Source organism: Bombyx mandarina, chromosome 13 (genome assembly GCF_030267445.1).
Source record: "Bombyx mandarina strain Sakado chromosome 13, ASM3026744v2".
NCBI lineage: Eukaryota > Metazoa > Arthropoda > Insecta > Lepidoptera > Bombycidae > Bombyx > Bombyx mandarina.
The window spans coordinates 7,436,853-7,451,722 of NC_143220.1; the positions used below are offsets into that span (position 1 = coordinate 7,436,853).

General features: G+C 42.9%; 2 protein-coding genes across 4 annotated transcripts in view; one reads left to right on the top strand and one right to left on the bottom strand.

Annotated features, from left to right (window-relative positions):
- Positions 1-14,870, top strand: part of LOC114241247 (phosphatidylcholine:ceramide cholinephosphotransferase 2) — a 104,417-nt gene that overhangs the window by 53,495 nt on the left and 36,052 nt on the right. The window lies entirely within an intron of this gene.
- LOC114241184 (uncharacterized protein KIAA0930 homolog) overlaps positions 5,304-14,870 on the bottom strand; it is a 52,810-nt gene continuing 43,243 nt past the window's right edge. Inside the window, exons 6-10 of one of the 3 annotated variants that reach the window (XR_016324131.1) lie at positions 8,743-8,991; positions 8,207-8,360; positions 6,799-6,948; positions 6,144-6,717; positions 5,304-5,459 (exon numbers count right to left, since the gene is read on the bottom strand). Coding sequence is in view for 2 of the 3 variants with exons in the window: in XM_089732608.1 (XP_089588734.1) it covers positions 6,677-6,717; positions 6,799-6,948; positions 7,170-7,691; positions 8,207-8,360; positions 8,743-8,991 (1,116 nt within the window). In the remaining variant the exon portion in view is untranslated. Of the gene's footprint in view, positions 6,718-6,798; positions 6,949-7,169; positions 7,692-8,206; positions 8,361-8,742; positions 8,992-14,870 lie in introns of all 3 variants that reach the window. The other 2 variants (XM_089732608.1, XM_089732609.1) reach the window with 2 other exon arrangements.

A 14,870-nucleotide genomic window follows, 5' to 3' on the forward strand; every position in this document is an offset into this window, starting at 1 on the left:
CGGATCCCTTATTTCTTGTTTATTGCTTAGGTAGATGGACGAGCTCACGGCCGACCTGAAGTTAAGTGGTTATCGGAGCCCATAGACATCTACAACATAAATGCCGTCACCTGCCTTGAAATATGAGTTCTAAGATCTCAGTTTTACAGTACAACAGCTGCCCCACCCTTCAAGCCGAAAGCCTTAGCCGGCAGAAATAGGCAGAGTGGTGGTACCTACCCGTGCGGATTCACGAAACATCCTACCACCAGTAATTACGCAAATTATAATTTTGCGGTTTTGATTTTTATTACACGATGTTTGTTAAGTGTGGAAGTCAATCGTGAAAATATTGTTAAGTACGTATTTCATTAAAAATTGGTACCCCCTGCGGGACTCGATCACCGTTGCATCGCTTGATACGACTGCACCGGGCAGCTTATGCTTTAGGCCGCGACGATTTAAGCACGGTTTCATTGACACAAATATACGAATTTAAAAAAAGAACATAGAGTACCTACCAACTTAAATCATTTTATGAAGTCGTCGTGGCCTAAAGGATAAGACGTCCGATGCATTCGTGTTGAGCGATGCATAGTCCTTTAAGCCGCGACGACAATTATTAATCTAAAACCACAGTAGAGGCCGGGGCCTTAAAAAAGACAATCATCTACAAACGAAATCGTGGAAGTCATTTTTCGTCGACTAGTTATTTTATTATTATCCTCTTACTTTGATAAGATTCTTCCGATGTTAAAGGTGCTCTTGACATGAACGTCGTCGCCATTTTTTATTTAGCATATCATTCAAAATTTTAATTGCGTTGAAACAATAACTTAGATGGCGCTCACGACAGAACACGCTGCATCACCAATGCTCAAGGTAGTATAGAGATCATCCTTCAAACCGGAACAGTGATAATTACGCAAACTCATAGTTTGATGAAATATAACATGTTTGTAATTCACATCGAACCTTCAGAAGTATTAACTCATTTTCTTTCAGGTTGAATCCTATGGATTTTATATATTACCTTTTTTACGATCGCTTTTTCGCTTCATCAAATTTCAAATCACAACGGTGCTAAAGAAGTGTTCAGTTCAATAATAAGAATGATAGGTATTCCGTATTCAGAACATGATCAATTAAAACGAACATAAAATGTTATGATTTAAATTAAACAAAGCAGTGAGCTCGGGTTTCAAGGGCTCTCATTACATTTCTGAGTTCGCTCCTGTAGAGCACGAAACGGATGTCTTGCACAATTTAATTAAATATGTATGTACAAATGTAAGTTGTCATATTTTGGTTTTTAAGAGCATTACGTCGTTTAAATCAAGGATTTTCCCTCCACAATCTGTAGGATATGAGTAACTATTAAGTTGCTTCAAACATTTCTCAAGATGCAGTTTCTTCGTCTTCTTTAAGTTTAAGTATAGATCTCTTTCACGCATTTCCATCTATAACTACTGGCTAACTACTTGGCTACTGTTGACATTACTGACGGCCAGAAGCGAGGGCAACCACTCGCCATCAAGTGGGCTGTATGCCCGTCTGCCTACAAGAGCAATAAAAAATATATTGAATTGATTAATTGCACTGACAACATCAGGACAGTGGGCTTCCTGTAATTGAACCAAGGATTTTTTTAACGTTGGTTAAAAAAGTAATGTCTTAGTTCGCTATTCTTATAGATGACAATGCAATCAAGGTTTCGAAATTGATTTTTTTTTATGATTGAGGGATTACTGGTGGCCCTGAGGCCTTTCCAGTTTCAACAGGACAGGTGGGCGATCAAGGCTCAGGCTCAAGATCTAATTTGTATATCTTTAGGTGAACGCCAGTGCGTTATATCATGATTTTCAATAAAAAATACACAACTACAAACTAAACTGTGTACCTACTCTGAGTAATACCGGAATGTTTGATGAAGAAAACACAAGCTCATAAAAACAGATGGGAGTTGTTGTGTGTTAACTACGAATGAGCGAGACATTCATATTGAGTATTAGGGTTCGGTCTCACGCCTTTGTCAGCCACGTTTAGTCTACTGCAGTAGATGCAGTAGGTACGAGTAGATGGCATAATATACATACATGTTGCGGGGGTGTCATGTGTACCGGCTTGAAGGGTGGGGCAGTCGCTATACAGCGGACATTTGGAACTCAAGTTTCAAGATTGGCAGCATTCACGTTCTGATGTCTGTGAGCTCCGGTACCCACTTTATATCACGAAAGCCGTGAGCTCGTCCACACGTCAACGCAATATTATAATGAAAAAAATGCAAAACTTAATCTACTTTACAAGCTTTCATTTAACCTGGCACGTATGTATGTGTAGTTTGTGTAGGTATTTGGGGGTCTTACATTGCAAGCTACATTAGAATTTTGGGGGTATACGACAAAGGAAAGATCTCCCACTGAGTGGGTCATATTGCTCGGTAGACCGACAGTCCGCATGTTCTTGTTGGGAACTTTAGGTATACGAGGATTGATAAAAAAATAACGAGACTAAATTGCCCGGGCTGCATTCGTCAGATTGGCAAAAATATTTTTGTTATGTTACTGCACTTGCCTGTATGTGCATTGGTATCCATATTACATGTTTAGTTTGCCATCAACTGCCAGTGAATTCTACAGGTTTTAATGCGCTCAGTCATTTTTCACTTTTCGAAAAATGGATCCGACAATTTGCATCAAGTTTTGCTACAAAAATGGGATAAAGTTGCTTTCGGTGACTCTGCTACGAGCTAAGCAAGAGTTTTCGAGTGGTATAACCGTTTTAAAAGTGGACGAGAAGAAGTTAAGATGAGGAGCGTCCTGGGCATCCTAGTACATCAGTAATGGACGATAACGTCGAGAAAGTGAAAAAACTGATCATGAGCGATTGTTGAATTACTATAAGAGGTTGCCTAGGATGCCGGTATATTATAGGGCTGATGTCAATCAACTTCTGCGGATATCATTATCAAATCAGTCATGGCGACTGCACCACGATACTGCAGGTGCTGATGCCTCAATGCCTGATCGTAAGCTGTTCGCCAAATACAACACTGTATTGATGCCGCGACCATCGTATTCACCGGACATGCCCCCCTGTGACTTCTTCTTATTCCCAAAGCTGAAGCAACCCGTGAAAGGAAGACGTTTTGCCAAATCGATGAGATAAAAGCAGAATCGCTGAAGCCGCTAAATGCCATACCGGAAAGTGAAAGTGGAAAAAGCGCTGGCATACGTGCATGTATCCAAAGGGGGCTACTTTAAAGGCGATAAAATTTATATTCACAAATAAATAAATATTATTGGATGAAAACGAAGTCTCGTTATTTTTTGATCACACCTCGTTTATGCAAGCTTATCTTGAAAATATAGTAGGTAAGCGAGATTCAGACATCCTTCAAATGTCTTCTGTGATGACTACCCGCCACAGAATCTTTTCTTACGGAGTAGGTACCTAATTATTTAGTTTGTCGGTTCAATTACAATAGATATGCATTTTATCGTAAACGTGACCTGAGTGGACCTCCAGGATTAGCTCCAGATGAAGGAAAACTCGATCGGACGGCCAACGAACACCACAGGCACAATTTTTATATTTAAAAAATTGTATAATGCAATCAATTAATGAGGTTCATTTATTTAATAGTTATTTTGGCTATAGTTGTTATTAATAAAACCTTGTTTTTTACTGTAGGTAATGATTTTGCATAACGATATGTTTGATCGGAATGTAAATAGCCCCGGTGCATTCGTCCGGTGTCGATAGACCAGTCCTGAGACAGGTTCCTCTACCATGCAGTTAATAATAATAAAAGAAAAGTTTGGATACACAGCTATTGGCCACACGACAGTATTTACAGCGTTCTGTACCGTCCACCAAATCAGAAATGCTTACCGGTGCTTGGTCTACCAAACAATAACAAATGTAGATTCCATAAAGGTAAATAAAACATTTTCAATACATTGGTCCGTAAGTCGGGGAGCTTTCTCGGTTATCGTTCTCGTCGAAACCGTCGCTTACGACGAAAGGCTCGCCGAGTAATGAAACTACAGACCCAGCCCACGGAGTTTCTCGCCAGATCTTGTCAGTGGGTCGCGCTTCCGATCCGGTGATAGATTCCGCGAAACACTGCTCTTGCTAGGGCTAGTGTTAGCCAACGCCACCAGGTTCGAACCCCTCGAGGTTACTGGCATAGGTAGGAAAACTAAATAGCAGAGTGTACAGGACGCGCGCTCCTCCAACGTTGACGAAGAATATAGAAACGCAAATTTTAGAATTTTTGTAACAATAGTAGTTTTGTAGTAGGTACTGTAGTTTATAGATTTGTCTTTGGTAAAATTAAGTCATGTCAGTTATTTGTTTTGTGTTTACTATCTGCTCACGTGGCACACTTATTTTGTTGTATATACCTTTAATCTATGTGAATGTATTATACTATTTGTTTTCAAATAAATAAATCAAATGAATATTATTGTTGCAGGTACTGCAAATATGAACGCCAAGATTTTGTTTCTTCAAAAGGTAGCCCCATTCACTCGACATCACAAACTGAAACATGAAACATCGACGGAAAAATATCAATAAATATATATAATGGTCTGTGCGCGGAGTTCATTTTTATTTATTTAATAGATTTTATGGGTGAACGAGCTCCCGGCCCACCTGGTGTTAAGTGGTAACTGAAGACATCTACAACGCAAATACCGCCACCCACCTCGAGACATGAGTTGTAAGGTCTCTGTTTTGCAACACAACGGCTGCCCCGCCCTTCAAACAAAAACGCATTACTGCTTTACGGCAGAAATAGGCAGAGTGGCGGTACCTACCCGTGCGGACTCACAAAACATCCCACCACCGTAATTACGCGTAATTCACCGTAATTGCGTAATTACGCAAATTATAATTTTCGGGTTTTTATTTTTATTACACGATGTTATTCCTTCACCGTGGAAGTCAATGGTGGACAATTGTTAAGTCTGTATTAGTCATTAGAAAAATTAATACTTTCGCGGGATTCGAACATGGTTGCGTCGCTAGACACGAATGCACCGGACGTCTTATCCAAAAGCTACGACGATTTCATGGCCACATATTACCTATCTGAACCAGCAACCCAAATAGTGCGGGTAGCTGTCGGCATAGCGCGCCGTGCGAGGCCGTTGACCCCGCGTACCGATGTTATATGATTCAATGACGCGTTCCCCGAGCGTGGCTACCAGTGCATTGGCCGCACCACGGTTCAGGTGAATAAGTTCCATATTCACACCGCGCATTTCCTTAATATATAAGAACGGTTGGGAAATTGGAAAAGTATAACAAAATTATATGACAAATAAAGTTAATTACAATTCACTTTATTCAATCACACAGTCACCTCATCCCGCCGCAGCTCGCCTGGTCGCGGCTACTTGGATTAGATTTTAAATACAAAGTAATATGCACGTTGACTGCAAATTTTATAATTCTGAGGTGTATTGGTCCTGAAAGGGTAGCAATATAAAGTAATGAAGTAAGAAATAGCAACAAAATTTTGAAAATTCGATTTTTCATAATAAAAAAAAAACTAAAGAGATTTCGAGATCTTCAAAATGTTCTTAATATTAATCAAAATTATGTATTGACTTTAAAACTTAAGCAAAATCCAAACTGGACAGCCCACGCGCCCACCTCCGTAACGTAACGCTTTCAAAGTTCAGAATGACGTCACGATTTGATACTCGGCATACTTATATCTCGACACATTGTCACATCGAATGTGTATTCTAATATTGGGCGGACACCCACAAACCAGTCCCCCTCCCCCAGGCGGGGCAGACACCACGCTTTATAACGAATTTTAGAGGAACAATACAACACAAGCTTAAATACAATTACAATCGATTGTACTACAATAGTGATGTTGTAGCGGGCACTCAGAACGAGACGTATTCATTAAATCAGATGATGCGGTTACTGCTGAGGCCTCATGCATTCCAACGACTTCAAAATAAAACTAAACAAATCAAATGCGGTTCGTTACAATTCTTTCTAATTTACTTTTGAATTTTAAACACATATTTTATTTTTGTTTACAAATGTTATTCGGTATACCATATCGAGTACGACAAAAAATTTCTAAGCGTATTTATTACATAATAAGTTACATTATAATATCATCAACTTACATGTACACAATCACCGATGTCGACTAGAATATCAGTCATGGAATATTGTATATTTAATTCAATAACCATTTAACACATTTTGTTAGTTTCTCAATATTGGTATAAGCGCCATCTAGGCGACGGCGCGCGAACTACTTGCAGAGCCACTGCGGTGTACTCCGTCTCACCAAATCAATGTTTTTTGTATTTTGTTGCCTTGTTATACTTCTGTTATCGGACAGTACAATACATTTGCACGATGAACACACAACATTTATGAGGTAGCATCATTACACGATCACAAATACGTTCACAGCTCAATATTGTTTGTACAATGCACGCCCGACTGCGCGAACATAACATACGAGACGTGCATTTTGGGAAATAATATCTTAAGGAATGAAATTCAAAAAGTCCATAGGAAGAAACGGAAACAAACTGCGACTGGGTAGTCATACAAGTTCCTGTGATTTTGTCGGTTATAGAGCGAGTACTGGCTCGTCGTGTTCCTGTTGGACGACACGCCGCGGCCTCGTGTGTCGCGGCCGAGCTGCTTAGAATGTCAAGATCGGTTCTTCGCGATGGTCGAGAATATCTGAAATGCAGACAATGAGCGATAAAACTATGAATTGGTTGCATTTTTTTAAAGTCTGGGTACTTTATAATCGGACCTGACCTTTGGCGATAGTCCACCAGGGCAGCGTCACGTACGTCAGGAAGGCGTTGAGCGGCGAGGAGCTCTGTCGCTTGCCCTCCTTCCACAAGTGGAAGGTCTGCGAGAACCCCCGCATGGCCCACAGCGGGTTGTACAGCCCGGCGTCCAGCTCTGTGCCGCGCGGACATGGCGCCGAGAACAAACAAAGTTTCAGGGGCCACATCTAGCTACGTGCCCGGTCGAGAACGTTCCGTGTGAAATTATTAGAGGCTGACTTAAAAGGACAAAATTAACAGAGAGCAGGGCGAGAAGCAAATCTGCAGCGCAAAGCGAGCGGGGGCGGGGAGGGGCGGCGTGGGGAGGGGGGTGCGTCGCAGCCCGCGTCGGCCTACCGTTGTGTTTCTTCCTGGGCACGTCGCACCAGTAGTATATGTCGGTGCCGTCGGGCGTGGTGCGGCGCGCCGGCAGCCGCTCCCGCCGGAACATGGCCGCCGCCAGCCCGCCCCGCGCCCGCGGCAGCGTCACGTAGCAGCGCGCGTCCCCCGCCGCCGCGCCCCCCGCCCCGCGCGCCGCCCGCACCCGCTCCTCGCACCCCCGCACGGCGGCGCGCCCCCCCGCGTCCTGCAGCACGCCCGGCGCGCGCTCCGCCAGCAGCGCGGCCTCGTCCAGCGCGGCGGCCTCGTCGGCGAGCTCGCACCGCGCGCCGGGCTCGAGGGCGCGGGGGCGGGCGGCGCGGCGGGCGGGCGGCAGGGGGCGCGGCGCGGAGGGCGCGGTGCAGAGGGCGGCGGAGGGCGGTCGCGGACACACGGTGTGCAGGCAGGCGGGGGAGGAGAGGTCGCGGGGCGCGCGCGGGTACAGGTCGCGCATGGCCGGCTGGCACGCCCGGCGCGCGGAGGAAGCCGGCCGGCGCCGCCCTGGCAACACACAGGGCCGCGGCCCCTCAGTCCGTGTGCTCTGGGCGGCCCGCGCGAGCCGTCAGTACATCGGGTTCTCGCATTTCAGTTAACTATTACGCAAATCTTGTAAAACTCAGCAGCGTCCCGTTATCATATCATCGAGGCACAAAATGTGTTCGTGTTCCCAGGCAGCATGCGACACGTTCACTCGTTTAAGATCTATAGAGCGGGCGCTAGCAACCTCTACGCTTGAGTCGATATTCTCAAATGTACTATTCGGTGCGCAAGTTTATTGAACGGCTTCCTCCGAGCGCCACCGCTAGTGCTATGAGATTCCGTTTGATTATAGCTAAATCAAATAAGGTACGAAGAGAAACAAAAACTCCAGCACACGACATGCAAGAAGCCAACACGTGGAAACTACGTGAAGCTCAGGGAATAACAAACAGAGCCAACAGTGGAACTCGCGCCCCGCTACAAACTGAGCCAAGCACCAACAAGCGGCGGGAGGGCGGCGGGCGGGCGGCACGTACCGTCCCTGAGGTCCCCGGCCTCGACCTCCGCGACCCCGCTGACCATGGAGTCGAGCCCCTCGTTCTCGGAGCGGCTCTTGTCCCGGTTGTCCTTGGTGCGCCACCCGCTGCGAGTGAAGTTGTTAATGTTGGCGCTGGGGTCGCTCAGACGACGCTGAAATGCAATCAAAACATATCTATTTAAATTTAAATCTGATACAATAGATTCGTCATGTGACATATAGATGGCGCTACGCGGCAGAATGTATTCGATTACACCAATCACTAGGCGAAGACACAAGCTCTCGGCCACCTTGATTGTTGGTTTTGGTTGAGCCCCATCGAACTCTAGTTCGCATCGTGAACGGCCTCTAGCCGGAGATGAGCTCGGCGACTGAATCGCACTGTACAACAACTAACACAACCTTCAAACCGGAACATATGACGACTTGCGTCGTGGCAGAAATAGGTCGTGTGGTAGAACTTACCTCTGCAGGCCTACAATCACCATCCTAATTTTATTTATAGAAATTAAGGAAATCTACAGTAAGTCTCACCTGATGTCGATACACAAACAGCTCCTCGGGGTCCTCATCCCAGTCACTATCCCACATGTCTGTGGCGGCCAGGCCGGGCTCAGACGTGGGGGTGTCGACCCCCGCCCCCCGCGGTCTCGACACCGCCATCTCCGCGTGTCCCTTGCCCCCCGGGCCCTTCATGCGCACGAACTCACAGCGCGCTGCAGTCTTGCTGCCCAGTAGACCAAACGACATGCGCTGGGCTACTTTAGTTGATAATGAAGTTTGCTGGAATGCAGGACGGATCAATGAGTCATTCTATTCATATTATATTCACAAACAATTCGTTCGAGTGTGTGCTCACTGAGCCCAGTATATCGTCACACGGTTGTACGCGGTTTTGACTTTCATTTATGAATTGAAATATGCCTGGACGTAACTATTGAGGTAATTTGTACATAAACTAACATATTAAAGAGTTTACTTCCACAAACAAAACGTGTTGTAGAGCGCGTGTGTCCTCACGTGCGCACGCTCGTGATGCGACGAAACCACTTCGAGTTTTCCACGTTTATTCATAACTTGAACACCGCAAGCATGACTTCTGTATCCGCAACATACTTGTTCAATGTCAACTCTACGACCTATTTCAAAATGAGCTATAGTCTTAAGAAGACTCGCGATGTCCTTCTTTTTTACTATTCTTTGAAAATATTTAATAAGTAGGTTAACGAATACGTTAGTGAATAACATAAGGCGCGATTATATCAATGCGCTAACAGAACCCAACCAACAAACATAATATATTTTTTATTGCGTTGTTGAGTAAACATTCTCACGGCCCACCTAGTGTTAAGTGCTTACCGGAGCCCAGAGGTCGGAGTCTCAATTGTTGTGTTTAACGGGTGCGCTCTACAGAAAGCGGGCCCTTCACAATGCAAAATATGACTACTTCGCAATAGAAATAAGCAGCTCAGTGGTACCGACCCGTGCGAGCGGACAATACTCTCTACCACCAGTAGATGCCGGTTACCGATATCAGTACGCTGGTGCAATACTGTTAGAACGCCTCCGGTGAATCCCTTAGTCGCCTTTTACGACTCCTGGGAGAAGAGACGGAGTAGTACTATTCTAGGCTAAGACTACTGAGCCAAAATATTTATTTTATTATGCAGATAAAGTTCAAAAATAAACTGACACTCAAACTAACTCTCTACATGCCTATCTATCAGTGAGTAATGTGCTGTTTGTTTGCCACAAGATGCTGTGTAAATAATACGCTTCAATGGGCAACACAAGCAGTGAAACGAGATTGTGTGCTTAGTGTACGTTTTTTAACGTTCTCGATAGCGTAAGAGTTAACTCAAAGTATGGAGTCGGAACGTTTGCCTACGTTTGCCGCTAGAGGCGCTGTTCTAATTCCATATAAATTTGAGTTAACTTTTACGCTATCGAGAACGATAAAAACTCACACTAACACACTAGTGCCGCGGTCATTTTGCACTACGCTCACTGCACATAGTATGTACACATCGCTCGCATCGCATCGCACAGAGCACGACTCCACGCAGGGCGCCATTCGGTTAGAAGACCATTAAAAGGTGCGATCATTCTTCAAGGGAATAAGTTTAAATATGTCTCATTATTCATTTTCATTTTATTTATGTATTAGTGTTATATTAGTTACTGGTGGTAGGACCTCTTGTGAGTCCGCACGGGTAGGTACCACCGCCCCGCCTACTTCTGCCGTGAAGCAGTAATGAGTTTCGGTTTGAAGGGTGAGGCAGCCGTTGTAACTATACTGAGACCTTAGAACTTATATCTCAAGGTGTGTGGCGCATTTACATTGTAGATGTCTATGGGTTTCAGTAACCACTTAACACCAGGTGGGCTGTGAGCTCGTCCACACAACTAGGCAATAAAAAAATAAATAAATAAAAGTTATTAAATTACGTTATTGTAGTAAAATATCAAATTACAGTCTCAAATTTTTTTGTTTTGTTTTTTTGTGCTTATCTCGTGACAAGGTTGAAGTCTCAGTATCAGTACACCCGGCAGTCTTACCTTCGAAACGAATTGTGCAACGACTTCGCGGCAAAAATAGGCAGAGTAGTAGAGCACATTCATCCAGAAAGTTAAGATGACAAAAAGGATAAGATACTGCTATTGAGGGATGAACAAAGAGTCCAGTAATTCGAGTAAGCCGTTCCTTTCGAGGTTATTTTTGGATGCTTCAGATGGGTCGAAGAACTCATCCAACTAGTCGCAGCGGTTCAAATATTTTTATGATATTAGTTATCAATTAATATCTTTCCGAAATAAGTCAAGCTTTTTTTTTAACTTACAAACACTTAAGATAGCTCTGACGTCCTCACGACGTTTAATCCGTAAAAAACCTTTTATCTAAATCATAGTCGATTCCGATATATAACAACATTAAAATAAACACGTAACGTTTGATCAAACCGGAATTTTATAATTAAATTTAATTGAAATGAATATTAACGTACGAATAATGTGGATAATCCAGTTTTATTCGCGAGGACACAGTCAGGTTCCGAGTTTACCTGTTCATATCATATATAGCAGAAAGATTTAAATATTTAATTATTGTAAATAAAACGATTGAGATTTGTTTGAACAAGATATTACGTTGCTTGGTATATATTTAAGGTGCATGTGGATATGTTTGGTACACTTTTGAGAGTTAAGCAAAAATATAATTAAATTGATATTTAATTATATATTGACCGCTGTAACGTTCCTGCCGCGTGTGGATGGCTTCACGGCACTTTCCGCCACGCACTTGAGCACTTAGCCTCACACGATATCATTTGACAACTGTTATCAGTTAATGTCATTCTATTTAAACGTTATCATTAACGGCTTAGGATTTTCTGCTCAGTCAGGTTATAGGGCATGTGGAACTGTGTATGATTGCAGGAGGCTGAAACCGGATGGCTATGCTATCTATATTCCTGTATCCTCACATTTTCAATTCCCTAATTCCCGTTTCACCTTCTTCCTAGTAAGCAGATTCATATTGCTGTCAGTTTCTGGTGCGGAGCAGTAGTGCGTTCGCGGAGCAGGTTGTAAAGTAATACTTCAACTTTATGACGATGGTGTGTTTGTTTAGTTCATTTACCCATTTACAGCATTACATTTAGTAATATAAGAGTGTCGATATTGTGTGGAAGAGTCGTCGGCGCGGCGACGGCGGCGGCAAGGGGTCGGCGTATCAACAAGTCCCAGTCTGGACGGCGGCGAGGCGGACGCCAAATTAACCCCACATCGCTCCACTCCGCTTCACTTTTATAATTCAAATGGAAATTTTCTAACCCTCTAGGCTGGAAGGTCGTTAGCTTGCGTATGCTGTGCTGATAATGTTTTTGATCTGAATAATCACAACACATCTTTTTATTCACTACTACTAGTTCGTACTATAAAACGTACGTTATTTTTCATAGGCAGATCGTTCTCGGTCAGTCGGCCCGAACCAGAACACAGCCTGCTATTGCTATTTTCGTATCCTTACTGTGTTTACATACGCACCGCCCCCGGAGATGTGTTTACACGGGTCGGTTCCCCGTCCTATCTGGTTTGAAAGTTACGCGAATACTTTAATACGATTGAAAGTTCGACCTTCCCACGTGATAGTGGACGCTGGTAACCACCAGGTGTCCATTATTTTCGGTAAGCTCGGAACATCTCTAAGCCCATCTGTTGTAACAAAATAGAGAAATAAACCTAGTAGTAGTATGCGACGTCTAAAAACAATAATAGTACGTGGGACATTAGTTATTAGTGGTGAAGTCACTCCGAAGACTATAAAAAGTCACACTCGGCCTAGTTATAGATCGTGCAGTCTCCGGCGAGAGCTAGGGTTATCACAAACGGAAACCCTACAAGATAGTTAGTTGTTCGTCGAACTACCGCGAGGCCCTGCGGTTCCTGCTCATAAACTATATTATTATAGTTTTGTTTGAGAATGTCATATACACGTGTTCTGTGTTCAGTTTCGGTCAAGCAATTACCAGTACCTACTCCGGTGCCCGCGTGATCAGTCTTACCAATAAATTAGTTCAGAAGATCGTAATTTACAAGTTAAACGCAACATCGACCTATTTTTCCCGTTTCCACTGAACAACAAAATTTACCTCATACCATAAAAGTACTATAAAATTCTACATACATCAACAGATCAAACACTAGTGGGAACAGACAGCGTCTGGTTCATAATCAATCTGTCAGATTTATTAGTTAGTTTCCTGACAGCGGTTAAGTATAAAAGGTAAATTTATCGATCATCTCAAAAATAGTTTGGCAAAAATATTAGTTTTTACGTTTTGTATTTATAACAGACCATAAACAATATATTCGCGCCAATGTTTGCGTTATTCTGTATCTGTTTCGTGTATGTGATACATTAATAATGTTTTATGATTTACTTCCAACTTTGAAGTTCAACTATTTTTACTCATATTTTGTTGTCGTTAGGATTATTTTATTTTTTAGTACCGAGTGAGTTAGTTAAAAAAATATGAGCTTATTTATTGTAAGAAAATAAATATGTTATTACGGGCCATAGAAATCACGAACACAAATAGTTTTGCTTTGAACACTCTGGTCCCATAAACTCTATAAATCTGTTTAAAGATCTGCTGTAAACTGAAAACATGAAACGACAAAACTAAATATATTTATTATAGAAGATACCCGGCGTTGCGCGAGTGCGACATCAGCGTTTCCTGTGTTGTAAGTTAATCCACATTATGAACCATCTTTGCGCGGAATTTCATCCAATTCCGTTCAGTAATTTTTATGTAATTGATTAACAAACATGCAAACTTTTGCATTTATAATGTAGTGTGGTCGTGATAAATCTCAGTGAGCAGGCGATCTCTTTGAATATTTAATTAGCCAGTAAGTGGGAGCCCTGGTGCGAGTCCGCAGCGTGGGCGGGCGGCGTGACGTCAGCACTCCACCGCCTCCTTATATTGTAGCGACAAGCACCAAACAAGTTCAGCTTACTAAACTTTTCATGAAATTATCAACTACAGAGGGACAAAACGAATTAACAGATGTTCATCTCTGAAAGACGGTTCGCCATAATCCCAGCAACTGTCGAAGTGTTTTTACATACTTACGTTGGTAGAAGGGCTGTTGGTATACCATTAACAAGGTGATGAATCGTGGATGCCCGGACTACAACGATACACGCCATTATTAATTTACAGAACCTAAAAACATCAGTAGATTACGTACAAAGCCACGAAGCTGCGATCTCTGGACTCACCTAGGCACCATCGCAGAACTACGATAGCGACAAGTGTTTATATTGAAACTATCACAATAAAATTTTAAGTAAATCAGGATACTCTCATCCGGTTGAAAGATCCCCCCACAAACGTATGTGCGCACCCTAATAAGCAACAGATAAATGTTTCACACTAGTGGATCTCGCTGGCCGCTTGGCGTCACGGGCGAATTACTGTTACAACAATTCCTCAGAGCTCTCTCTCGTTCCGACAGAACTCTTAAAGTGAGCACAACATACAACTAATATTAATCAAATATACCTCTTAACGCTAACTTAGTCAACGCAGAGCCAACATTCTTAGATGAAAGCAATGCAACCAGTCTGTTGATCAGACAACAAACAGATTTCGAAAATGTAAATATATCTGTAATTGTCACCAGAGGACAATACAGTCCTGCGTCAGATAAGTTTTGATATCTCACATACCAGATGCATTTACAGCGCCCACTCTCGATAAAAATACGTACGAATATTTATAACTACTACTACATATCACTGTGACGGTAAGTGATGAGTGTTCAATGGTAGGTACATAATTATACGATTTAGATGTCACATGTTTAATGTAAAATAATTGAAACAAGTTTATTCATTATGTAACCATTCATATACCAAAATGAACTTAACAAAACATAGATTCTTATGACACTAAAGTTTATTCAAAATGACCTCCGTGATTTTGAATACAGGCCATCAATCTGCGCAGCCAGTCGTCTATCGCAGCACGAACGAGGTCCATGTCAATATCGGCGGCTGCCTTAATCAATGATGTCTTGAGTGACTCCAAATTGGGATGAGGCTTTGAGCACGCCTTTTCCTCCAAGTGTTGCCATATCTTGTAATCTAA